The 26,299-nt window shown below is 56.7% G+C and overlaps 1 protein-coding gene across 13 annotated transcripts in view; it reads right to left on the reverse strand.

Annotated features, from left to right (window-relative positions):
- Positions 1 to 26,299, reverse strand: part of DAB2IP (DAB2 interacting protein) — a 193,648-nt gene that overhangs the window by 122,032 nt on the left and 45,317 nt on the right. For 6 of the 13 annotated variants that reach the window (XR_014265386.1, XM_082467848.1, XM_082467852.1 and 3 more), the window contains exon 1: positions 4,254 to 4,499. The exons of 6 other annotated variants lie outside the window; for them this stretch is intronic. Coding sequence is in view for 6 of the 7 variants with exons in the window: in XM_082467848.1 (XP_082323974.1) it covers positions 4,254 to 4,374 (121 nt within the window). In the remaining variant the exon portion in view is untranslated. Of the gene's footprint in view, positions 1 to 4,253; positions 4,501 to 26,299 lie in introns of those variants that run through there. One more of the 13 variants, XM_082467841.1, reaches the window with a different exon arrangement.

Below are 26,299 nucleotides of genomic sequence, written 5' to 3' on the forward strand. Positions count from 1 at the left end.
CCCTTGGAAGGACATTTAAAGACCAGGGGGACCACAAGGTACAACCAGCCCCCGCCCTCAGGGCTGTTCTCAGGCTTGTCCAGCCCCTGGGGCCCAAGCTGCTGCCCAGGGCCCTCTCAGCAGGTCTCCCTAAAGCCAGGGTCCCCATGGAGAGGTCCCAGCGCCCGCCCTTCCCTACGGTGGCACCCAGGCCCCTCCCTACCCAGCGCTCCCAGTTAGGAAGCAGCCGTGGCAAACCAGCACCCTCCCCAACCATGTTGCCATCTTCCTGGGGGCCAGAGCCCTGGGTTCCATACCCCGCTCTGTGAAGGTGGCCTCTCTGTGCCTCAGTGTCCCCCCCTCTGGACGTCAGGGGTTGGATCACTCAGCTGCCAACTTCGAAGTCCTGGGAGGTGACCCCCACCTCAGGAGGCCAGCCCTAGTCCTCCTGGGCACCTCCTGCCCGGGAGATTCCTCAGGGGATGCTGGAGCGCTCCTGGGAGCTCCCTCCTGAGGCCCCTCTCACAGACGCCAGCATACCTCGGAAGGAAAGACACAGGTGGAGGCGAGTGGGACCACACAGCAGCCATGACACAGGGCCATGCAATGGGGTATGTGTGGGCGTGGAGAAGGAACTGACCCTCTAAGGAGAAAACATAGGCCAAGTCTGCAGCGCCCAGGCAGGGCCTGGCATGTGCCTGGACCCCAGGAAAAACTCAGGTGAAGACACGAAGAAAAGAATCAAAACCTCCCCTGAGTACAGGGATGGGCATTCCAAGAGGTCTCCCAACATGTGAGGCAGCAGGACAGGATTAGCCCCAACTGACAGATGGGGAAACTGAGGCCCTGGGATGTGCCAGAATCACATAACCAGCTCATGATCCAGCTGGGACTAGAGTCCGTTTCCCACTAACCACTGCCCTGTATCCCCAAAAGGGCTCTGTGCCCCAGGGCAGCTCAACAAGCCAGCCTCCCCAACCAACTGGGCGCTTGTCAAGAGCTGGGAGCCTATGCAATTCATCCCCATGTGCCCCCATGCCCAGCACATAGTAGGTGCTCAAGACATGTTTGCTAGTTGAATGAATGGGTGGACTTTATCCAGGGCAAGAAGAAAACTTGTATTTCCCCAGCAGCCCTGGGGGTACAGGTAGGTCAGACAGACAGACAAAGCTTTTCTTGACCTCGGTGGGGGTAGGTGGGGAGGTACCCTGGCTGGTGACACACTTTTGGGGGGCAGGACCCCCTCAAATTCATGGGCCACGTCCAGCCTTCAAGCGGACTCAGGGTCACAAGGCACAACGCAAAACGGCCAGATGACCCTTGCCATGCAAAAGTCACTGTTTCCACCCTGCCTCTGGCCATCGTCAAACTTCGTGCCCCCCTCTACCAACAACAGATTCACTCTGCCCATTCTTCAGATGGAGAACTCAGGGCGCAGAGGAGGGAAGAGGCTTGCTTACTGCCCTGCTTTGGTCACACCTGGGGGACTGCAGACACTGTCCCTCACTGGCGGCCCCACCAGGGACAGTCTTAGTCTCGAGTCTGCAGCGAGCCCCCTCCCACCACTCCAGAGGGACAGTAGGGGCGGTGGGCAGGGAGCTTCCTCAGAGGTGGCAGTCTGGTCACAACCCTTTCCCTGGCTGGGCCAGCTGTGCGTCCCCACCACCAGCCAACTCTTCCCTGCACTTTCCTGTTTCTGAACAAACACACGCCTCCGTTCTCGATCATTGTCCTTCCTTGCTCGTGGCAGAAGCCAGAATGGGTGTGGAGCAAGGGCCCAATCAGGGCTGGGATGCTGGGTACCACCGCCTCCTTGGGGATCTGATGATGTCACCCTCATGGGACCAAGCCCCGCTGCAGATGGGGAGACTGAGGCATGAGTTACCACCTGGGGGCGGGGGTGTGCTGCCCTCAGGAGGAGGGGCAGCGTGGAGGCAGAGTCAGGGATCTGGGAGTTTAGTGGAGGGAGGTCAGTGATGCTCTAGCTGCCCCCAACCCGGGTACCTCCACCTCTCACCCTGCCAGGCAGCTCCCAGCCCCCACGCATGACTCCCCATCACTCAAGGGCCTTTATCAGGCCCAAACTACTGCTCCCCGCTATTCCTCTCCACCAACCCAGGCCCTCCGCCATCCCGGGATGAACTCTGCCCACACACCCAACAGGTTTTCCAACTCCATGTCTTTGCACAGCTGCTGCTCTGTCCAGAGTAAGGACATCCATAGCTCACACTCAACTGTGGCCCGAGTCCCAGGCAGCGTGGGCTTGCAGCTTTCCATGCCTTTGCTCTCGGTCTTTAAACAACCCTGCCATCACCACCCCCACTTACCAGACAAGGCCACTGAGGCCTGGAGAGGTAACTGGCCAAAGGATGGCTTTGTGCAGAGCGGGGGCTTGAACTCTGATTTGATTCAGCCACTCCCTCTGCCAAAGGAAACTCTACCCATCTGGTGAGACCCATTCCAAATGTCACCTACTCTGTGAAGCTCTCCCTGATTTCCCCAGATGTAACTTCTGTTCAGGGACAGTCTCCTCCCGCCTCCCTGAAGGCTGGGTGCTCCTTCGAGGCTGGGACACAAAGCAGTGACTCCTGCACAGGCGAGCCTGGGAGCTGGGGCTCAGGCGATGGCCAGACATGTATTGATTGTCTCTGGCCCAGTCAGCTGAGCAGGAGGGGGACTTCTGGTCCTCTCTGTGCCCGCAGGGATGGAGCTGGGCTGAGGTGAAGAGTGAAGGAAAGGTCACACGGGGCATCGAGCAGGGGTGGGGTGGGTACAGGAGGACTCATGGTGACCTGAGCTTAACTGGCCATCTGTACAGCTCCCATTTCTCACAACCTGAACCCATTTCCTCACAGAATCTTCCATGTATCAATACTACTAGCCCCCTTTTACAGCTCAAGAAACTGAGACTCAGAAAACGGAAAAGACTTGCCCAAAGTCACAGTGCTTGAGCCCAGATCTCTGATCGCCCAGGCCAAGCCTGGAGGGAGGGAGTAGCCAGAGGCCTTTTCAAGGAAGGCAAGGGGGAGGAGATCATAGGCCTTGGGAGACCCTTAAAGACTGAACTCCCAGCACACACATGTGTGCATTCCCAACCTCAGCTTGAACCCTCCCACGCACAGGGAACTCACTACTTCAGGAACTCACCACTTCCTGAGGAAGCCCTGTACATTGTTGTTCAGCCCTGACTGTGGGAAAAGTCTTCCCCATTCTGGGAGAAGCAAATGATCGTATACTGCCTGCCTGCCTCACTTATCCTCATACTGACGAGAAAACTGAGGTTCAGGGGCAACTACAGGGCCCAGGCCACACAACCAGTGCCCGGAGGGGTGGGTATTTGACCAGATTCCAAGCACAGATTTGCTCAAACCCCTCTGGGTCAGGCTGGGCACCGGACCAGCCTTCCAGATTCCCAAGATAACCTGATGGTGTAAACTCAGCCCAGGTGCCCACTAGGTGCTCCCAAGCCCCCTCCTCCCTCCCACCCACGGGCACCTCAGTGGGCCTGAGCCTTTGCCAAGGACTCCAGCCTCCCCAGGGCCCCTTCGAAGCCCTCCTCCTTCCAGGGGGCCTCCCCCCACCTCCTACCCAGAAATGGAAGGAAGTCCCGGCCCCCACCCAGCCCCCTGGATCACACGCCTTTCCAGCTGAGGATCGTGTTACTGGAAAAAGAAAATGCTGCTTGCACCTCCCCCTCCGGGTCCAGCCTCCTGGCCTTGAAAAGAGAGAAACTCATTTCAAAGGAGGTGGCGCCCACCCACTCAGAGACGTCCTGGACAGATGTTACCCGCCACCACTCCTGTGGACCCCCGGAGGTCCACCCACGTGTCCCTCCAACCAAGAGGCAGGGGAGTCCCAGAGGAGCGAAGAGGGAGTTGGGGGGAGGTAAGCTGAGCGGCCAGGGCAGTGCGGGCAAGGGGAGGAAAGCCAGCTCGCTCAGGATGATGACCCCCCCCCCCCCGCTGCTGAGTAAACTGAGGCACGGTGGTCAAAACTGAGAGGTGGGAGAAAGAAGCTGAACTGCGATCTCCCCTTTGCCTGCCCTTGGCAAGAGGAGACACCGGAGCCTCAGTTTCCCCACCAGGGTGGAGGGTGAGGAGAAGCTGGTGGAGTGGGAAACAAGCAGACACAGTTCCGGGCAACCAGAAGGGGCGGCTGAGAGGGTCCGGGGTAAACAGACAGCAGGAGGACCCAGGGTCCCGGGCATCCCAGGGCATCAGGCGGTGATCCGGCGCTAGGGAGGGCCTGGGGTCAGGGGTCGGGGTGGCGCCTACCCCTGGCGGGCCGGGTCCGGCTGCGGGAGCGGCTCCTCTGTCGCTGCAGCCGGGGCCGCCTCAGCAGCCGGTAGTAGTAGGAGGGCCTCCCGGTGCTCTTCCTGGCGCCGCCCGCGGACATGCTGCCGCCCGCCGGGCACCGGGCCGGGCCTGGGCGCGCTCACACGGGCCCCATCGCCCGCTCCGGCCGGCCCGGCGGGCGTCCTCGCGTTCTCCCGCGTGCCGCTGCGGCCGCCGCCGAGGCCAAGGCTGCCCCACAAAGTCGCGCAAACTCCTCCTCCTGCTCCCGCCCTCCTCGGAGCAGCCGGCCCCGCCGCGGGGGCCGGGGACCGGGAGGCCGGACTGGCAAGGGCCCGGAAAGTCAGTGCGGGAGAAATCCCGGCCTGGAGTCGGCGAGGCCAGGCGGGCCGGAGTGCCCGGGACCCCAGGCAGGTCCCCAGGACGGTCACCGCCCTCCCCCCCGCGCCTGAAAGCCCGACCTCTGGGCGCACGCGGCGTCCCACCCCGCCGGCGGGTATAGACAGTGCACACCCACGTGTGGGCGCTCCCTGGCACTGGGCAGGGCGCAGGCAAGGCGACCAGGAGGGCACCGTGCTTCCGAACCGGGAACCCTCGATTAGGGTCCGAATGAAGCCGGTGCCGCAGGGCCGGTTTCTGCCCCAAGCTCACTGGGCTGAGTGTCGATCCGCAAACACACCGTCCAACATGCCCCCCGCCCCGGCAGATAGAAAGACTTCTCTTTCACGAAGGATACTCGCCTGTTCTTTAAAAAATCGTCCCGTTTGATACGCGTATTACTTTTATATATTTACAACTAGGGTGTATATGTCAAGCACAGAAAAAGCAGAGAGAACATAATGAACACCTATGTATCCCTCGGCTCTTCGCCAAATCAGAACTTTTTGCCTCTTTGATCTAAACCCTCCTCCAAATGAAACACCTCAGGCGCTGTGAGGTCTCCCTCCTGCTGGGCATTTACAGCAGTTCTAGCAGGACTGTGGGCAGGGCAGAACTATCCCTACCCCACTGTAGGGAGAGGAAACCGAGGCTAGAGAAGGGAGGGTGCCAGCTCCCTCTGTTGCATCCTGCTGAAAGCTTTCTCCGAGTCACGCACTCCCCCAGCTCAAGAACCATCCATGGCTCCCAGAGTCCAAAAGCCACAAGTCCAGAGACTCTTCATTGGTATTTGAGACTCCAGCGATGTATCCTCAATCAAACTAACTCCCAGCCTCACCTCCACTTCTCCCACTACTTCTCACTCCTCTTTACTCTACTCCCAGCAGAGACTGGCCTCCTACTGACTTTTCTCTGCCTGGCCAAAGTCTGTTGTTCTAGAGCCCACCTCCTCCAGCCTTCCCTGACCACCCTGGCCATTGGCTGCGGTACCTCTCTCTACCCGCCAGCCTCTGCAGCAGCATTTATTTTTTAAATTATTCTGACAACCACCTACCTCAGTTCCATCCCTTCAAGTACAGAAGGGGAAACTGAGGCCCTGACAGGAGGTCTGACTTGCCTCAGCGGCAGAGGCAAAGGGTCTTAGCCAGGGCTCTGACAAGTAGTCTTAAGGATGTGTTGGTGGGAGAGTCACGTGTGGGTCCTGAGGGAGTCTGGATGTCCTCCTCCAGCACAGCTGAAAAGGTGCCGCCCTGGAGGGGGTGGGGCAGTCGGCAAGAATCCAGACCAGGTTTTGCACCTCACAAAGGGGACCCCCTCCCTTGCTCCCTCAGCCAGAGGGGAGGGCCCCCAGGTCAGAAGCCTGGATCACAGCTGGAAGCCAGGCGCCTTCCCAGGACTAGGGGGGAGGGGCAGGAGGGGTATTGCTCCTCCAAACCCAGTCTGGGTTGTCAGAAGCTATCAACTCCCCTGGCCCCTCTCCCCAGAGCTCTGGCCAGTCCCTGGGGAAGATGGAAAACCACAGGGCCTGCAAGGACCCCATTAGCCTCCTTTGGGTTAAGCATTGCTCTAGCTCATTTTCAGTAGCAGACATTACCAGGAGCCTCTTTTACAAGTGCAGAGGCCCCTGGGAAAAGTAGTACCCAGTTCCTCCATCCAGAGGCAAGCTGTGGGCCCTCTTAGCGAGCCTCCTCCAGGACACAAAAACCCAGCGCAGAGCCTCCCCATTCAGCTGGGGCTCCCGCAGCCACCTACCCACACCTTGGCACTTCCAGGAAGAATAACCTCCGAAGCCAGGCCCACCAGTTTTGGGGGGAGGAGGACTCCCAGGAAGTCCAGCTCAGGGTGGGGACAAGAATCCTGTTCCCAGGGCCTGGACTTCACCTGGCCCAGTTTCCTCCCCAAAGCAGGAACTCCCTGATTGGCCAGGTCCTAGCCTTCCATGAAGGAGACAAGACACAGATCAAGTGATCAAGCTGATTAAGGCTGGGACAAGTGGTCTTAGCCTGAGGCCCCCAACTAGCAGATTTAGGTGAGTGTGTGTAGAGGGAAGGGAAAGCAGCCAGGACCTCAGCATCTCATCTGTAAACACAGTTGAGTTCCAGAGGTCTGGCATAGACTCTGTTTATGCTTGGGCTTCTCAAGTCGTTCTCTGTGCCTCGGTTTCCCTGCCTACAAGGAGAAGTTACAGACTCCTAACCTATCTGCCTTGTGGAGGGAGGGTCAGCTAATGAAGAGGAAGAAGCTTTTGCATTTCTGGCCTTCGGACGGGGTGGGCATTGGCACCCACCCAAGCTGAACATCTCCACGGTACCAGCTGGAGGACTGAGTAGGAAAGGGACAGGGTGGGAGGTAGGAGAGGAGGTCCAGGACCCCTGGGATGGGCAGGCAGACAAAGGCTGCTCCCTGCACACCCAGCAGAGCATCTGGAATCAATCCCGCTGTGGAGCAAGCCACCCACCTCCTCCCGCTGCCCCGTGGCCTCCTCCCTTCAAACAGAAGCAGCCCCCCTTCCGGAGACTGCCCAGGCTGGAGGAGGGGCACCTGAAAATGTCCCCCACCCCACCCCGACCACTTCCTGCAACAGACGCCTTCAAGGGCCAGGCCCTGCCAACCTGTGAGCCCCGGGCCCTGCAGGGAGGGTAGTCCCATCAGTGGTCTTGTTCTCCCACCTCAGTTTTGTCTCCAGAGGGTCTGCTGAATAGGCCCAGCTCCCACCTCCCCTACATGATGCTTTGTGTGAGGATCCAGGCTGTAGAGTCCGTGCCCCTCAGCCTCCAAATGGCCCCAGCTCATTAAACATGCATATTTCTGGCGTTCCTCCAAGACTCTTGATTCACTGGGTCTGGATGGGGCCTGGAAATATGCCTGTTTAGCAAGTACCAGGCAGGGGGCTGGGGACTAGCTAAATCAGATCCCACCTGACCCCACCACCACCTTCAGTGTCCCTCAAAAGCCCCCAAAGTTGAACTCCCAGAGTACCGAAAAGGACCAAACTCTGTCACAAGCAGCGAGCCCCTCTGCACCCCTACCCACTCCATGCCCCCTGATCTATCTGCTCTCAGCCCCCTAAGGCTCCAGCCTCTGCCCTGGTGGCCAGATGGCTGCCATGAGGCTCTTCCTTCTGCACCCACCTGGTGAACTCCTCCTTATCCCTCAGGACCCAGCTCAAACATCACCTCTTTAAAGAAGCCTAAGCCCCCAACAGAGACACCCCCCATCCCCGCCACACCCCACCAGTTAGGTTTGAACAATGAGGACACAGGAGAAGACCAGAGAGGGATGGACCCAAAGAATTTCCCTGCAGGCAGAGGACCATTGGCATCCAGAGGTCTGGAGGAGAATTACACCCTGTTGGGCTGGAAGTCCAGGTAAGCCAGAGGCCAGGCCAGGGCTGGGTCAGGAGGGGTCAGATGCAAGGAGGGGACCAGCCCAGTGCAGTCTCACATCTGTTAGGTTTACAGTCAGTGAGGAAGGAGCAAAAAAAGCATATAGTCAGAATTACCCTTGAAAAGCCTTAAATTGCCCATCCAGGACAGTGTTTCCTCCAGTGTAAAGTCAGATCACCCATTTCTTCAGCTTCACACAAAGCAGAAGGGCCTGACCTTTCCAGAAGGGCCATTTTTGTGCAGGAGGAAAACAACAGCAACAGCAATAATGAACATTATCTAACACAAGACTCCACTCAGGGAGGAGAGATGCTCACGCCTGGAGGGGACCACAGAGTCCAAGACCTCTAACATAGGAAGGTTACAAGTTTGGCCTCAAAAAGGCTGTCAGAGGGTGAAGTTTGGATTTAATAGCAATAAACTGTATTCAGCATTTACTGTCTGCATTATCTATGCACATTATCTCATTTAACTTATGAGGCAGATGGTCACCACCTTCATTTTACAGAAAATATTGGGGGCACAGGGAGGGTGAGGAATTTCCCTAAGGTCATACCGCTTGCACTAGGAGTCAGGATTTGAACTCAGGCAGGCTGGAAAGAGCAAAGGTCTTAAGATTGAGCAGGACTTAATGCAGACATGGAGGAGGGGCAACAGCCTGGAACTTTCCTTAAAAGCCAGCTTTGACAAGGAACAGGAGGAGACGAGAAGGGATGGAGTCCTGACAGGGGAAACACTGGAGCCCACCAGGCTCCACACAATGGGTGTCTGGAGGGCTCAGACCTGTCAGGTTTCCTGTCGGGACGAGGCTGGGCAGTGGCGACCAGGGGAAGTCCCCAGCTAGGCAGCCCTGCACACATCCGCCTCCCAGGCTGGTCTCAAGCTTTGAGTCGCTGGAGCCCTGGGAAGGGTGTGGGTGGGAGTGCTGCGGGGAACATTCACGGTTAAGGTCATGGGCCTCCGCCATGGGAGGTGGCCTGTCTGGCAGGCAATGACGGCTTCCTGTGTCCACTGTTCATCCGGGAATGAGGTTGGACCACGTATAGGACCTTCATTCAGATGGGGCAGGCTGGAGCGGGGGATCTCCGACACGGCGGAAGGTGGAGACAAGCCCGAGAGGTCAAGCTCGAGTGCTCGAGGCCCAGCCAGGTGTCCACGGCCTCCACCAGCCACTGGACTTCCTAAAGCCATCAACAAATTTAATGACATCCTTCACAGAAAATGGCCCACTCAGGGCCGCGATGATCCCGGGCTTAGATGGCCCTGCCCCTCTTAACACAGGCAGAACGAAGGAAGCAATCACGCGTGGACATTGGAACACACACAGACAGAGCCTCAGGGAATGTGAGTGTTTTTTTGAAATCAAGTCACCCAAAACTGGGCTGAGGGTGAACCCTTGGGAGAGGCAGGGCTCTAATTGGGTGGAAGGCCAGTGGGTGGGGTCATTGTTTCTTTGGGCACTGTGTAACTCAAAGAAAGCCCTTGACATCTCTGGGCCTGAGGTTTCACATGTTAAATAAAGACGAGTTATCTCTGCCCAACTCACCTCCATGGATCCCATCAGGATCTAGAAACTTCCTCCAGTCCCAAACCACCACCTCCTGCCCTTCAGAAGCCCAGAGAAGAGGATATATCTCCCTCATACATGACAACAGCCTGTCATTAAAATCCCGGAAGGTCAGGTTTAGAAGGAAACTTCAGAGCAGGTGATGGAACCAGGGAAGCTGGGGCCCTATAGGACAGCCACTTGGCCGTAGGAGCCTGCCTAATTCATCGCAAGCCGGGATCTGGCATCAATTCTCCAAACATGGAGGTTCTGATTGCCCCTCCCACCCCAGCAGTCAGGCTGGAGCACGCTCACTCCCCGCAGATGGGGCAGTGAGGCCATGGGAGGGAGGGATTCCCCCCGAGGTCACACATGAGAGTTGGGGGTCAGTCCACCTCGGGACTTAAACAGAGCTGCCAAGACCCCCTTTCCCTCTCAATTACCTGGACCACCCCTCCCAGATGCCTGATGCGTTCTGGCCACAGGTGTCCAGCCTTCCACTCCCACTGCTCCAAAGCTCGGGGCTCCAATCCTGTGGCTGGGAGAGGCAGGGATCCACTCTCCAGGCTGAGCCCCAGACCCCCCTTCTTACCCCCACCCTAGCAGCCGGCATTTCAGCCCAGATGGCCTGGCCTGGAGCGACTCTCTCTGCGTACTTCCTCTCCTGCCCTGACCCAGAAACGCTGCCAAGCTCCAGGTGGGCCCACAGCTCCTCTTTCTCCCAGCCCAGCCTGGGGCCGAGGCTCCAGGTCTCCAGCCTCCTTCCTCCCCTTCCAGCTGATGGGGCCAGACAGCTCCATACCCACTGGGTGACAGGAGGGGGTGGCATATGGTCCCAGTGTGAGGTTAGAGAGCCCCCTCCCTTCCCAGGCAGACCCGCCTGGTCATCTGTGAACCACATCGTGGCTGGCACTGGCCTGGGTTCTGGGGGGAGGGGTCTCGCTCCACCCCTGCAGATCCCACTGAAGAGGACAGATGAACCAGCCCAGTAGCCAGCTCCTAGGAAGCTTCCATCTTGGAAGGGAGCTGAAAGAGTATGGGATTTGGAGTGAGGAATCAGCATTTCTTGGCTGCGTGACCTCAGCTTAGTACCTTTACCTCTCTGTGCCTCTGCTTCCTCAACTATGGAGTGGGCACGATGATACTTAAACTTTGTGAGGTTGTGGAAGGTCAAATAGCATAGTGAATCAAAGCCCTGTGGACAAACTGGCTCACATCTGCCCCTCCATGCTATTTATTTTCTCACCAATCTGTGGGCTCCCTGAGCAGAACAGCCAGAGCTGGTCAGTTACTGGCCCAGAGCAGGCTCTCAGTAAGACTGACTGGGAGAGATAGTGGCAGTGTTTCGGAAAAGTGGCTGAGTCCATCTCATCTGGAGTCAGCACTGAGGGAATTTGGAAGAGGGAAAAATCCTGGAAGACTGCCTGGAGGAAGAGTCATTGGTACTGAGCTAGAAGGCTAAGTAGGAGTTGACTGAGTAGACAGCAGAGGAGGAGCAGGCAGCATGAGCAAAGACCCAAAGATAGAAACCAGCAAGGCATATACTGGGGGCAGCATATAGAACTGTGAGCCTGGAACAGCAGACAAGGAGGGGGACTGGGGAGCAGGCTATATGGGGTATGTAAGGGTAGGATCAGGGAGAAGAGATGGGGAGATAGGTCCAAGTAGGGGTGAGGCCCAGACAGCCCCTCCAAAGGGGAGAAGTAAAGTGGTAAGGAGGGAACCCTGGCCAAGGAGGCAGAGGATCAGGGCTCCAGGCCTAGCTCTGCTGCTGTGTGGCTGCGTGACTTTGAATAAGTCACAGCCCTCTCTGATCCTCACTCTGCAACTGAAAGGAGAGGCTGGCTCCATGAGGCAGGTCTGCAGGGGTGGGGCTAGGCTAGATGCCCATGAACTACAGTGAGAGCATTCAGAGTTTCCTAGCAGGTTTCTTGAGGAACCACTGGCTAAGATGGTTCTAGATGAGACTGGATACCCTTCTAATCCTTGAAGGCGACACACATGGCCCCACCTCAGGGCCTTTGCATATTCTGTTCTTCTACCTCACACACTTACCCCAGACCTTCAGATGTCAGCTCCTTCCTGCCATTCAGGACTCAGCTCAAATATCACATCCTCAAAGGCCTCCCCGGCCACCTTATCTCACGTACCTCTGCCCCAACCCCCACACCCTATCCCACTGCCTTGTTTTATTTTCTTCTACTTATCGATTCCTGAAACTATCTTAACTGTGCATTCGGCTGTTCACTAATTGTCTTCCCCCAAACTTTAATGAGGGCAGGGGCCTTGTTAGTTCTGTCCCAGGCATGTCCCTAGTGTGCACAGCAGCGCTCAATAAACATTTGATGAATGGGGTGAATGAAGGGAGCTGGGCTCAAAGCCCCTCTTCTTTTTTTAAAGAAGGGAACCAGGGGCAAGGGACTTCACCTCTCTGGGCCTGGGTTTCCTCCATGTGACATGTAGACAACAAGCTACAGAGTTTCCTTTCAAGCAGCAGCCTGGGGCTGGTCGGGAGGTCAGGATGTAAGTCCTGACTCTATGCAAGAGCTGGCACAGAAGAAATGAATGGATGAATAAATGCCTTTGCTTTGCTGTGTGCCTTTGAGCAAGTCCCCTCCTGTTCATAGGCCCAGCTTCCCCTCCTAGAAAATGGAGTTGCCTGGGTGGTCTTTCAGGACCCTTGGGCACTGACACTCAGAGCTTCTGTGCCCAGTCCGGAACACACATGGGAGCCACAGCAGGTGTTAGAGGAGAGGCAGGCTATGCCAGTGCCATGGTTCTCGCACTTACTGGCTTTTCCTGGAGATCCCACCCAGCCCGTAGCTGGCATCTTGAGGCTGTGTAGGTGAGAATTAAATGTAGCTTCTGCAACTGTCACCCCCTCAACTCCCCTTGAGAGTGAGAACAATGCCAACCCTGCCCCCACCCTAGGAACACCATTTTGTCTGGAAATTCCACCACAGGGGAGGAGGAAGGGCTGGGGCCCTAGAATTTTTGTGCCTGCTCAAACAGGAAGTAGCTGAAAGTTTGGGGCCAAGGAAAACAAGTTCAGGGTCATCCTGGAAATCAGCCCCTGTTCCCCCTATGGTTAGGGACTTGCCCCTTTCCCCAGGTGGGGCTCTCCTGGTAATTAATGATTAGCACAGTGTGGGGCGGGGACGGTCCAGGACCACAGGCAAAGGCCTAAGAGGAGGCAAAATTCATCCAGCCTCATCTGGCATACCCTGGATGACAGGGAGCTCACTACTGAACTGGCTCCCTGTCCTCAGAAAGTCTGAAAGTGAAGATGCCTTCCCACAACTAGGATTTGCAGGAGACCTTTAGGGATCTAGTGGTCATCCTACTGTCTACTCACGGCTCAGAGGGCTTGTGACCTGCCCAGGGTAACCCAGACACCCCCAGCTACTCCCTCAGTTTCCAGCAGCAAATGAAGCTGTTCCAGGCACAAGTAAGGAGGAGCCAGCAGGAGAGTTGGCGCCAGAGTCTGGGCTTCAGCCCCACCCCACATCCCTGCTGGCTAAAATACCAGGGTTTGGGGGTGGAGGGTTGACCTCTGGCTGGCCTTTATTAGAAAGCCCAGAGGACTTGGGAAGGGGCTCTGAGTTGATCCCGGTCCCATTGAGAGCCCTAGGGAAGCAGCCTGGGTTACAGAGCCCTTAACACAGCCCCTCTGACACTTCAGCCTTCTCTCGCCCTGTAGCCTCTGCCCCAGGAAATTGCAAGGCAGCTTCAGGATTTTCTGGGCCTGCTCTCTCTGACTTCATGTTTCTTGTGTCCTCCTGGTGCCCCCTCTCTCGTACCCACCCCCTTACACGGCCTCCTGTGCATGTACAGACCTGCCTTCCCACTCAAGCCCTATGGTGGGCTCCTTCCAGGCCCTACCGGGCCAGGCCCACAGAGCAGCCTGGAGCCCTCGGGAGATGCTGGCCGGTGCTGCCCCCTGCCGGGCTGCAGAGCCCTGGGAAAAAGCCTTCTTGGCCCTGGCAGGACCAACCATGGGGAGGCCCAGCCTAGGACTCCCAGGGCTCCGGGGATGTGCCCCCGAGGACCCCAGAGTGGCCTGGCACAGGGTCCCAGTCTGCTGACTTAGACAAGCCTTGCCCACCCCGTCTCTGCCCCGTTCCCAGCGGTGCAAAGCGGGTGGAGCAGAACCTCAGTTCTCAGACTTCAAGGCACTTCAGTCCCCTGGGGAGCATATTAAAAATGCAGATGCCCAGGCCCACCAGGGAGAGTCTGGTTTACCTAGCCTGGGAAGAACCCAGGAATCTGCATTTTAACTAGCAGGGGTTGGGCCCACACTGCCCACACTGGCCTACCTACTGCTCTCTCTCAGGGCCCCTGGCTCTATATGGAGGCTTCTGGGAGTCTAGGCCCTGACAGGGTTACCAGCCTTTTACAAACTGCAGCCTCTTGCCTTTCTCAGCACCTGTGTGTGGCAAGCAGGCAGGGGTTCCCAGTCTCACAGTACAGACGGGCAAACTGAGGCTCAGAAAACAGGCTAGTTTGGCCCCGTCCCATGATGAAACACCCCACTTCCACCTCCCTCTCTGGGCCCCCCAAATGCGGTCTAGATTCTGGGGCCCAGAAGGTCAGTTCAGGCCAGGCAGCAGCCCTGACTGGCCCCCTTTGTCCTGGTCTCTGTGCCCTCTGACCTCACCGGGTCCTGGGCTGATTAAAATATCCCCTTACAGCCCCGATAGGCCTGGTGTCTTCTTACAGGCTGGACGGGACGCAGTCCTATCGGAGGCATCACTGCCAGCTTGGCCATCCTCGGGAGCTGGATACTGCCGGCATAATGAGATCAGAGAGCCTTCGCCCAAAGTGTTTGCAAAGACCGGCCTGGAGAAACCGAGGCCCAGAGAGGGGAGAGCCTTGCCTAAGGTCACACAGGACACAGTTATTAACCCCATTATAGTCACTTACTCTCTGCCGGGCCATATTAATTCAGCAAGTCCTTATCGCAATCCTAAGAGGTGGACATTGTTACTCTCCCATTTTACAGGCGTAGAAAACTGCCAGGACTCGATCTCATGCAGCTTGGCCCCTGATGATGACCCTGTGCTGCCACAAATGGTCTCCCCTTACCTGTCCTCAGGTAATTCACCTGCCAGCCCCTTTTCAGACACCAAGAAGACAGAGCCATTTGTAAAAGAGGTGACCTGCAGCAGTAAGGCCAGGGCCTTGGCTTTCAGTCCCAGCAGGCGGGGCGGGGGTAGATGGTCAGTGGGTGCTGCCCCAGGCCCCTCCCCGACCTCACCTCTCAGCACTCCCTACACCTACCCCTCCTCAGCCGCACTGGTCCCGGCCTCCCACCACTTCTCTCCTTCGTGGCTTTGCTCCCGCCGTTCCCACTCCTAGGACACAGGACGTGGGGCAGGCTTCCCAGGCTCCCAGCCCCCCTGTGAAGTGGGTTATTGCTAGCTCCAAATTCTAGCCTGAGTCTGTCCACCTCTCTCCTCTTCACCGTCACTACCTGCATCCAGGTCACTGCCACCTCTAGCTTTGGGGACTCTCACAGCCCCTAACTGGTCCCCCCAAATCCTCTCTGGCCCTCCTGAGTCTATTTTCCACAAAGCAGCCAGAGTGAGCATTTTCAAAACTGCCCTCTCTCCCAGCCACCTTGGCCTTCCTGGCCTTTGGACACTCTTTCTGGCTCATTCACCTCTCCCACGGCTCCCCCTTCCCCCCTGCCCCCATCCGGGCTGTCCTGAGCCACCTGGTCTACTCAGAGTGGGGATTCACTCTTCCTCTCCAGAGAACGCATCCCCCTTCCCTCTCCAAACTCACTGCTTCCTGAGTCATTTTCTGCAGGCCCCTGCACCTTTCCTCCAGGGAGCCCATCGCATTGTGCCATGACATCTATTTTTTGATGATTCATCTCACATCTGTCTCTCCTGGCACACTGCTGCCCCGAGGGTCAGGTCCCGTCTGCCTGGCTCACCATCATAACCCCAGTGCCCCGGCCGGCTCTGACACACGGTCACTGTCAATCAAGGGGAGGGTGAGGGCGTCATCGTCGTGGGAGCCCCCAGACCTCTGGGCCTCAGTGTACCATGACGTGCCAGGGCTCACAGCAAAATGGGGCCACATGGTCTCCGGCCCCGCCCCAAACAAGCCACAGCTCAGGACTTAATTCTCCTCCCCATAGGTTTTGTGTTTTCATTCTGTGATTTATAGCCCATTCAATAAATTTCCCCCATTATCTTTCACGTGCAGCGTGCCGCCTTTCTGCCATTTAATAATGCATTTGGCTCGCCAGGCCTCTCCCTGGAGAAATCTAAGGCTTGGCTCCGACGTGGGAGCAGGCCCACAAGGCCGCCAGGGATTCCCAGGGCTCCTTTTCAGACCCAAACCTTGAGCAGGTCTGAGCCTCACACTCAGGGGTAACTGGGCAGGGGCCCAACTCCTCCCCACTCCCTCCTTCCCTGTGGCAGGGAAGCTCGGCAGCGAGAACGAAGGCTCAGATGTCCGGTGCCCACTGGGACCCTAGTGGCCAGTTTTAGGGCTGGGCAGGAGACTCTGGTGCTTCCCCCAACCAGCCTCAGTGGTTTCTAGAGGCTCCACAGCCATGATCTTAATCTCCCTCTCCGACTCCCCAGGCAAGACAGGAACCCGTGAGACCCGCTTCACACATGAAGAAACTTCTCTGAGACACAGGGAGACTGCAGCCCAGCCTTGCCTGCCCCACTGGGTGCTCGCTAGGTTAGAAGCGGCCAGTGGAGATTTCTGAGGGTAGCCTCTGTGCTGGCGCAGTACCCAGTGCTTGACTTGAACTGTCTCACCCACAACGAACTTTAGAAGCAGAAGGTACTATTATGCCTATTTTATGGATGGGGAAATCAAGTCTCAGAAAGAAGCAACTTCCCTGGGATTATTCGGGAAGAAAATGGCAGTGCCCTGGAGGAATTGCTCCTGCAGTGAGGGATGAGAAGGGTCTAGACGCTCCAGGGAGCACACAGCTGCAGCCAGAGCTACCCACCAAAAACACAAAGCGGCAGAGAGGTAGGGAGAGCTCAGGGCTGTAAGGTCCAACAGCTCAGGGGTTGTGATTCCACCCCTGGGCGTCCTCAGCTGTGTGACTGGGGCAAAGTCCCTTAACCTCTCTGGGCCTCATCTCCCCCATCTGTAGGATATGAATACCGTCCTCCCAGGACTGTCACGGGACTTGCATGAGGCAACACGTGGGAAGGTGCCTTGTAAACTGTCCGGTCCTGGGCCACGTCACTTTTGCATGTTAGGACAGTGGCAAGAGACATCATGCAAAGACCTGCAGAAAACCCTTGGGCTCCTCCAGGCAAAGTGTAACCGGCAGCTCTGAACCATGCAGGGATGTGGCCACACAACACAGGCTCCTTCTCAGGCCACAAGATGCTTACCTCACTCTGGTACCAGGCACCTCCCATGCAGACTTGGGAGAAACTGGGCGGCCCTCCTGCTCCCGGGCGCACAAGCCCAGCACTGCCCGGCTGGGTGGGGGGTGTTGGGCAGAGGGGCGTTCCAGGCTAGCCTGGGCCAGGCCTGCCCCCGCCATCCCCTTCCCCGGCCCTCAGCTACTAGGTCTGCTTTCCTCCTCCCTCCTGCTCCTGAAAGTTTCTGCTTCCACTTTAGAGTTTCCGTGGCAACCACCTCTCTTCCTTTGATTGTTTTCCTCTCCTCAGTCACTTTACCCTCTTAACAAGCAAGTTTCTCTCTTCTTTCTGCTAAAGGGAGAATCACAGTGGGTTGGGGCAGGAGGTCTGGCCAGGAGAAAGAGGGCAGAGAGGGACAGGGCTGGGAGGGGGGAGGTGACCCCTGGGGTGCAGCCAGGGGGCTGGTGCAGCCACGGTTTGCCCTCACATGACCTCGGGGTCTGAGACTGCCCACAGGGCCCTCCTCGGTGGGCTTCTTTAAAGGCGACTCTCCTGCTCAGAGGGCGAGCCTGGCTCTGCAGGGGAGGCTGAGGGTGCACAGTCGAGGCTTTGCAAGCTGGCTGGGCCTCAATCTGCTTCCCACTGTCTTGTCTTCACTCACAGATGCCCCGCGTTTGGACGGCCTCCACGCCCAGGCCCCAATCTCTCTGCTTCTGCGCGCCCTTCCTTTCGCGGGGCCCGGCTCCAAAGTACCCCCACCCCCAGCAAGGCCCCGCCCTCCCAGCACCCCCAACCCGTCAGAGCTTCTCCCCTCCGCTGTGTCCGTCCTAACCCTTCTCCCAGGCAGCCTTCTGCCCTGCAGGCAGGGCGTCTGGACGGCAAAGCCAGCGTCTCCCTGGCTCCATCTCCAAGTCGGTCCACAGGAGGCCGCGCTGAACCTACAGCCAGAGACACCGGGGCTTCAGGCTGGGGCCCATCCCCAGCTAGCTACGGGCCCTTCACAAGTTTGCTCGAGAACTTGATGTTCCCTGTGGTCAAACATGGATGGAATTCACTTCCTCCCAGGCCGCTGGAGGCCGAAATGAGTTTTGTGAGTCTGAAAGAGCTTGGAAAATTCTGAAGAGTTGCACCAAGTCCAGGATTATTTTTAGACACTGAATTAGTGCCGTCCAATGAATAGCCCAGCGGCCTCCTTGACCCCGCGGCTCTCACGGCTCTCCCTCTCCACCTGCCCACCTCCTGAGGCAGGTACTGCCCATGTCTGGCCAGCTCCACCCCGAGGCCCTCTCTAGCCAGTGTTCCACACCACAGTCAACGGCCAGCAGCTTCCCTGACACACACACACACACACACACACACACACACACACACACACACACACACACACACACACAGAGCGGCAGCAGGTTGGCTGAGGGGGCCTCTGAGGCCCAAGTCAGCAGGGAGCCCACGTGCTGGGGGCAGGGCTGGGGCAGGAGGCAACACCAGAAGGGGCTCCCCAGCCGACCGGGCTGTCTCCACTGCCTTCCCCTGTTCCACTACCTGCTTCCTTTCCAGGCCCGCCCCTGAGGCTGGACCACCAGGACCCACCCCCTTCCCGCATCGTCTGGGAGGCTCCCCCGTAATACCTGACAGAAGCGCTCTCCCCAGAGAAAGGTCTCCTTCTCCCCTTCCCCCGGGGCCCCCCTCCTTTCTCTGGTGCTGACAGTGAACTTCACCCCCACTGCCCGCCCAGCCTCAGACCTACACGTCACCCCTTACAAACTGCTCACAGAGGCTGCACCTGCCCAGGCTTGTGCTAGGATGGGGCTGGTTTCCATGCGCAAGGGGACGCCTGGGGCCACGGTGGCTCTGGGAGGGGTTCATGTGTACACTTAAGGGCCATTTCTCCTCCCTCCAAAGACCTGCAGAATCAGAGGGATTTGAGCAGGCTCAGAGGAAAAGGAATAAAGAATGTGAAATGTCAGAACCAAGTGGGTAAAGACAGGGCCAGCTGTGGCCAGCCAGGGACTCTTTTCTGCCTCTCCTTCTGTCCCCGACCTGCTCCCAGTTCAAGAGTCCAGGATTCCCACAACTGACCTTGGGAAGCCAGGCCATTCAGCTCCCACACTGGGGTGCATGGGGGACACATCCCAGGAGCTGGCATTTGAAAACCCATGCAAGTACTGGCACGGTCCTGGGAGGGACACCGTGTGGGCCCAAGGGGGCTCCGACACAGTCCCTGTCCTCAGGGAGCTGACAGTCTGGTAGGACACGTGACCTCTCACAGGGACCCACCGACAAGGAACCAAGGCAGAGGAAGCATGAGGAAGGGAGTAACTAATTCTGACTGACAGGGCAGGGAGAAATCAAGGAAGGCTTCACAGAGGAGGTAGCATCTGGGCCAGGCCTTTGAGAAGGATTCCAACAGGTAGATGGTGTTGGGGAAGGGAGGGAACCCACTGAGCTTTAGCGGCAGCCTGGGAACCACAGAGAGACTTAACTTGGCTTCCCTTTTCCAAATGCCACGTGGCTTGACCATGGTGAGGGCTCGGGCTAAGAGGATACTGGCCCTGTGTGGAATTAACTGGGCCTCTTAGGCCAGGCAGGCGGTAAGTCTCCCAAGGTGGCCCAGAAAGAGGCACTTTCCAGGCTGGCTCCTGAGACCAGAGCCTAGAGCAATGTCTGTTCTGGTCACTGGTGTCATGGGGCAATGGCCCAAGAGTGCAGAAGGGGGTGGGGACGTAGAACCTGCCGGCTCTTAAAAGCCCTAAAGAAAAGAGTCTCCTCGAGTTCCCTGAGCAGCCCATTCCGGGATTTCACACCACCCCACTGTCAGCCAGGAAGTTCTTCCCCTATCTAACCTACATCTCTCTTGCTGAAATGTACACCCACCTTGCTGTGGAGACACAGGATTAACAAAGCACAGAGGCTGAAATGCCTCACCAGGCACTCTGTCTGCAGCCAAGGTGGGAGTAGGGGTGGGTCAGTGGGCACAGACACAGCCCCACCCTCACCCCCAGCTCTGACAAGAGAGGACAGGGCCCTGTTTGTGTGCATAATTAATCCACAGGCCTGAGGAGGGCCAAGCGAGTGGGAATATCCTCTCCCTGGGCCTCGGAAGCTTCCCTGACCCAATTTAGAAGCCGCGTTTATTGTGTTGTTCGTGTCAAACCTTCCCAATGAAGTCTCTGTTCCCAGCGTGCTCATGAATTTTCCGGGGGTTTAATAGTGTACAATCTGAGAACGATTCATTAAGAAGATTAACCCCTCCCCCCAAATATGCTTCCGCATGCTCTACAAAACAGGGCAAATTTATTCTCCGGCGTCAGCAGGCTCCCACTGCCCAGAGCAGCGCAATCACTCAGAGGGGTGAAAGCTAGAACCCCTCGACCCGGGAGGGAGGGAAGCCATGTGGGTAGTGGGAGACCCCGTGAGGGTCCAGGGTGAGCGTGGGAAGGTGCGAATGGAACGCCAGGACCCCAAGGCTCAGCCGCAGAGTGAGCAGGGCCCGTGTTCCAAGACCCCGCCTTCCTCCCTCGCCAACTTTACCCAGCGCATCCCTGCCTGGGAGTGGGGGGGTGGGGGGGTGGGGGGGGAGGGCGGGGCCCTGGGCTCCCAGCTGAACGCTGGTCTAGACACTTCCTGCTCTGGGACTTGGAAACAAAGAGGGGCTCCTAATGTCACTCTCTGAGCACCTCTCTCTTTTGCCGCATCTTCCCGACACTGGGACCTCCAGACGGAAGGAACTCGGTCAGATACCACCAGAGGTGTCAGAAATATACGAAACTTGTGCTTGATCCTTCCTGAAAGACTACACTTGAGGTGCCAGAGCAGGCCTCGCTGAGGGACAGCTGGACAGAGGAGGTGAAGACAGGGGAAGGGGCAGCTGCCCCAGCTCTTTGGAACAACAGGGAAGATGGCACCAGGCCCAGGCTGGGGGATGGACCTGGTCTCAGATGCCGGCACACCAGCCCGGCCTCCGTGAGGATCTGAAACCTCAGACTTCGCCTCTCTTCTCCCTGCAGCCCCTCCCATCCAGCGGGTCCCCAAGAGGATGATAAAAACAGTCGTAGCGACGGCATGCCCACCACTCCCTCTGTGCCTGGCACTGTGCTGAGTTTTAAACACATTTCATGCTCAGAACAACCCTGCAGGCCGGTGGCATCACTGCAAGTCTCAGATGAGGAAATGAACCTTAGAGGGTGTAACTGACGTGGCCGAGGCCACGCAGCTAATAACCGACAGAACCAGGATTCTAGACTTCAGACTCCAGTGCTGAGGTCTCAGGGACCTTCCACCCCCCTCATCCCACAGAGGGGACAACTCCCTGCTCTGTCCCCATGAGGACCCTCAGTTTGGGCTCCGTTCAGGTCTCCACATCCCCCATCAGAGGACCGCCCAGTCTCCTCACTGGCCACCCAGCCCCCAGCCCCATCCCCTCCCATCGTCCCTCCACCAGCAGCCAGAGGGACTGTCCTGGACTGCACACCTGACCACATCTCTCCACTGAAAACTTCACCGAGGCTCCCTGGGCCGACAGCATGGGCACGAGCTTCCTTGCCTTGCATTCAGGGCCCCCAAACCATCCCTCTGCTCTCTCTCCCACCGTCTCCCTCCTCCACATTCACCACATGTACCCAGGCTTCCGGTCTCCATGCCTTGCCTCCTGCTGGTCCCTCTGGCCGATGTGCTTTTCCCCATGTCTCTTACTTCAAAATTCTCAAGGCTCAAGTCCAGTACCACCTTCTCCACAAAGCCACCCCGGGATCAGGCCCTACAGCAGAAGTGACTTCTCCCTCCTCTGAATCCCGACAGCACAGGGTCTCCTGGGCCCCTGGTACAGCCAGTTTAGGTGCAGGTCTTGCTTGCCCAGGAGCTCCTGGAGGGCAAGGTCTTCCCTCACTAGGGGCTCTTTTCTCACCCCACCCCCATGCAAGGCCCAGTACACAGCTGGGTACACGTTGCAGGCTGGTCCAGTGCAGACTAGTCCCCTTGGCAACAGGACACCTTGACCAGTGAGTGGGGGGAGGCCAGAGCAGCCTGGGTACCCAGCCTGTGAGTCCTTCACCTTTTTCGGTGCCGTGGACTCCTATGGCCTCTAGTAAAGCCTAAGACCCCCTTCTCAGAAAAATGTTTTTAAATGCACAAAATAAAATACCAAGGATAACAAAGGAAACCAATTACATGGAAATATGATTATCAAAATATTATTAAAAATTATAGCAGTATGTGTGCTTCTTTATTAATGCCTTAAATAACAAGATACTGTTCTAAGAGCTACTATAATTTTGAAGTAGGAGGAACAAAAGCATTTTTTCAAGATACCCACAAAACTATACTATGACATGATAGTTTCTGTGATTTCTATGATTTCTACAAAATCACAGAACAGTTAATGCCACTGTGGCTTATCACCTACATTTGTAATGAAAGAATTACAATTTGGAATTGTAATTAGAGGTTAGCAAAAAAGGTGGGATTTTATTTTTCCTGTCCAAGTTCACGGACACTCCAGATTCCATCCAGAGACTCCTGGGGTCCCTGGTTAAGAACCCATGGCTTAGAAGCAGGGGCTGAAGGGAAAAGAGCAAGGTTTGTCCTGGAGTCCAGATTCTGGCTGTGCACTGTCCTGAGAGAACCTGACCTTTTCAGAGCTCCGTCTCCACCCGCCTGCATGGTCAGATCACGGAGGAACCAAGCCCTGTGCTCACAGTCTGCCTGTTCTGGCTTCTCCTGAAGCCCCTCAGTGGGGTAGGCTTGGCAGAGCTCCTGGAGAATGACCTCTTGGAGCCGCTGTGCCCCAGACAGCCTAGCCCAGGGCCTCAGGGCCCCTGGCCGCCTCCCAGGGAACTTGTTTTATGTCCCCAAAAAGCAGGGCTGACAGGCGATAAATCGCCAAGGAAGGCTGGAGTGGGCTCAGACTGTCTGCCTGGCGCCCGCCCAGCCACACTGCTGTACCCACCACCAACCTCCATAGGGATGAAAGCACCATTAATTACCCAGGAAGAAAGGGCGCCATGACAACGCTCCCAATGGCTGCTCGGAGATCATCTCTGGCCACATTTTCTGAGTGTAGCGCCCAGCCTGGGGGCTGCTGTCAATCCTCCCCTCCCTCTGTCACCTCCTCTCCTCCTGGGATCCCCCAGGGCCATCTTTCAGCCTGGGTCCTGCCCTCAAAGACTCCTGACCTACCCACCAAAGACTCATGAATGGATTGCTTTTTGCAGACAGGGCCCCCAAACAGTGCTCCCCAAGGTGGTGTGGGACCCGAGAAGGCAAGGGGGTCAACTCTGTCACCTCTGACGCCTTCACCGGCACGAGTCCATCACCGAGTCCTAGGGACTCCACTCGGGAAGTCTCTGGCCTCACCCAGACCTCGCTGCCAGCTCTAGTCATCATCCCACGCCCAGGTGATTGATTCACCTGCATGCTACCGCATACCAGTTACCCTGTGCAGGTCTGTGCCAACCGCTGTCCAGGCAAGAGCTCAGACGACCCTACTGCCAGCCCTGTGAGTGAGGCACTATTATCCCGTTTTACAGGCAAGGTAACTAAGGCTCAGAGAGGTTAAGTGATGGCACAAGGAGTCACAGCTGGAAACTGACAGAGCCAGAGTTTGAGCTCTAGTCTGTCTGGCTCCAAATACCCCTTTATCAGCTCTCCAGCCTCCGAGTGGTTCCCCCATTCTCTCTAAAGAGTCTCTCTTAAGGAGGTTTGCCAGCCCCCTCCACACACCCTTCCATCCCTCTCCTGCCTCTGCCCAGGGGCTCCCTCAGAGATCAGACACTCGTCTCCCTGCCCTGCTGGCCCCATACCACCTCCTCCAGGAAGCCTCCCCTGATTGCAGAGTCAGAAGTCTTTCAGTCCTCCCAGCCCTTAGCAGAAGCCACCAGAAATTACCACTAGTATCATCTGTGGGTAGGGGCTAAATGAGTCTTTTCCCTCATCACTTCCACCACCATACTCTCAGCCAGACCCAGACATACCACAGGGGCTCTTCCAAGAGGAAAGATGAGGAAAGTCATGCTGGCAGATGAATGAGTGAGCTCCTGGCTCGATGCTCCTGCCAACCTCCCACCAGAGGCAGGTCTGTTCATCCGCAGGTAGGGGGTGGCTGCCCCAGGATCACCGGAATGGGGGCCCACCTGACCAGTCACCCAGGATGGCTAAGGGGAGTAGGAATTGGCATCGCAGCAACTCCCTGAGCAGAGGGGAGCCCTGGGCCAAAGGAACAAAGTCAGCAGATGCCCTGGACCCGCACATTGTTCAAGAAGAACCCAGAGAAGGGCCAGACCCAAGTTCAAGGCCAAGGAAGAACCATGACTTCTGCTCTGAGCTCACGGCGGGAAAAACAGCAGTGCCATTCCCAGCAACAACCACTTTCTCTAGACAGAAGCGACACTGGCACCTGAGCCTGATGCGGTCCACAAAGGATGCTCCCTGAAACACCCCAGGGGGCCTCAGACACCTGCAGAGGGGGCCTAAATCAACCATCTCACCCTGGACTGCAGAATGTTCTATGCAGCACATAGAAATAGTGAGGTAGAGGTCCATGTCCTAACTAGGAAAACCTTTCCAAAATATCTTAGTGAAAAAAGCAATTTGCAGAATGATAGATGATTTTTTTAAAATTGTTGAACAGAATCATAGATTTCTTCCATGGATACATATGTATAAATGAGAGCTCAAAAGAGCACTGAGAAAAACACACTCCAAAGGCCCCCACTTCCGGCTGGGTCCTGCCCCACAAAGCCCACCCAAACTCTACCGGGCCCTAGCCCAGCCCCACTCCTCATGCAGGAGAAGCTCGTGACCACATCACTTCTCACCCATGATAGGCAGGAGTACAAATGACCCCAACCTTTGCGGAGGGCACCTTGGCAAAGTGTATCAAAAATTAAAATCCATGGGGCTTCCCTGGTGGCGCAGTGGTTGAGAATCTGCCTGCCAATGCAGGGGACACGGGTTCGAACCCTGGTTTGGGAAGATCCCACATGCCGCAGAGCAACTAGACCCGTGAGCCACAACTACTGAGCCTGCGCGTCTGGAGCCTGTGCTCCGCAACAAGAGAGACCGCAATAGTGAGAGGCCCGCGCATCGCGATGAGGAGTGGTCCCCACTTGCCGCAACTAGAGAAAGCCCTCGCACAGAAACGAAGACCCAACACAGCCAAAAATAAATAAATAAATTAATAATAATAAAAAAAAATTAAAATCCATAAAATGTCCATTTTAAATTCATATAATCTTTCTCCATCCTATCCCTCAGATAAACTCTCACAAGAACAGATGTACAAGGATGTTTCCGTACCCCTGTTTGCAGCAGGAAAAAAAAAAATCCCTGAAAACCACATCCATGTCCATCGTTGGGGGGCCTGGCTGAATCAATTACGGTCCCCTCCGGAAGATGGAATTCTGTGCCGCCCTCCTGCAGCGGGAAGCAGAGATGCATGTGCAGACATGGGGTGCTGCAGGGTGAAGGTGCAGGATACGTGGGACAACCCCTGGATGCACACATCCACGGAGGCACGGAAACAGGTTCCTGCAGAGTCTTCCAAAAATCAACAGTGGTTACTCTGGGGAGCGTGCGTGTGTGTGTGTGTGTGTGTGTGTGTGTGTGTGTGTGTGTTGAGTGGGGGGCAAGCAAGGGGAGAGGTTTAGTTTTCACTTTATACCCTTCTGGAATTATTTTATTTTAAATCATGGAATAGGCTGTTCTTATATATTAAAAAACAGATCCTGGTGCGGGATGTTGATAGTGGAGGAGGTTGTGTGGGGGGGGGAGCAGAGAATACGGAACTCTCTCTACTTCCCGCTCAATTTTGCTGTGAACCTCAAACTGCTCTAAAAAATAAAGTCAATTTTAAAAGGAGAATTAGAGATTAAAAGCCTTTAGACATTTGAAAACACACAGAACTTTGTCCTCCCAAGTCAGGGCTTCTCCAAGTTGAATCTCCCTGCGCCTTCATCACTCTCCGGCAAGTCCTAAGCTCCAGCCTGGCTCCCACGTGGGGAGGGGCTGGAAGGTGGACCCGCCCAATTAAAGCTCAAACTGGGGAGGCCTGTTGAGGTCCCCCCTCTGAACTTCGGCTCACACTACTCCCTCTGCCTAGAACGCCTCTGTGCTTTCACTGTGCAGGTTCAAATAACATCCTCCTTGAAAGCCCATTCCAGCCACCTTCACCCCCTGAGATGCAGACTTTCTGAGGATAGTCTGTGCCCCCAATATCTCCTTGCAGCCTCCAGGGCTGGCCAGTGCCTGGCACGGCGCTCATTAAGCACGTGCCCCACTGGACACATTTCTAAAAGCCCCAACCGCTGTCTGGACATCTCTCCGGGGCCACTCGTTTTGCCTTGAATTATGACTCTGCCTTCCCTTAGCAGCAGG

Source organism: Balaenoptera physalus (genome assembly GCF_965194825.1).
Source record: "Balaenoptera physalus genome assembly, chromosome: 7".
Taxonomy (NCBI): domain Eukaryota; kingdom Metazoa; phylum Chordata; class Mammalia; order Artiodactyla; family Balaenopteridae; genus Balaenoptera; species Balaenoptera physalus.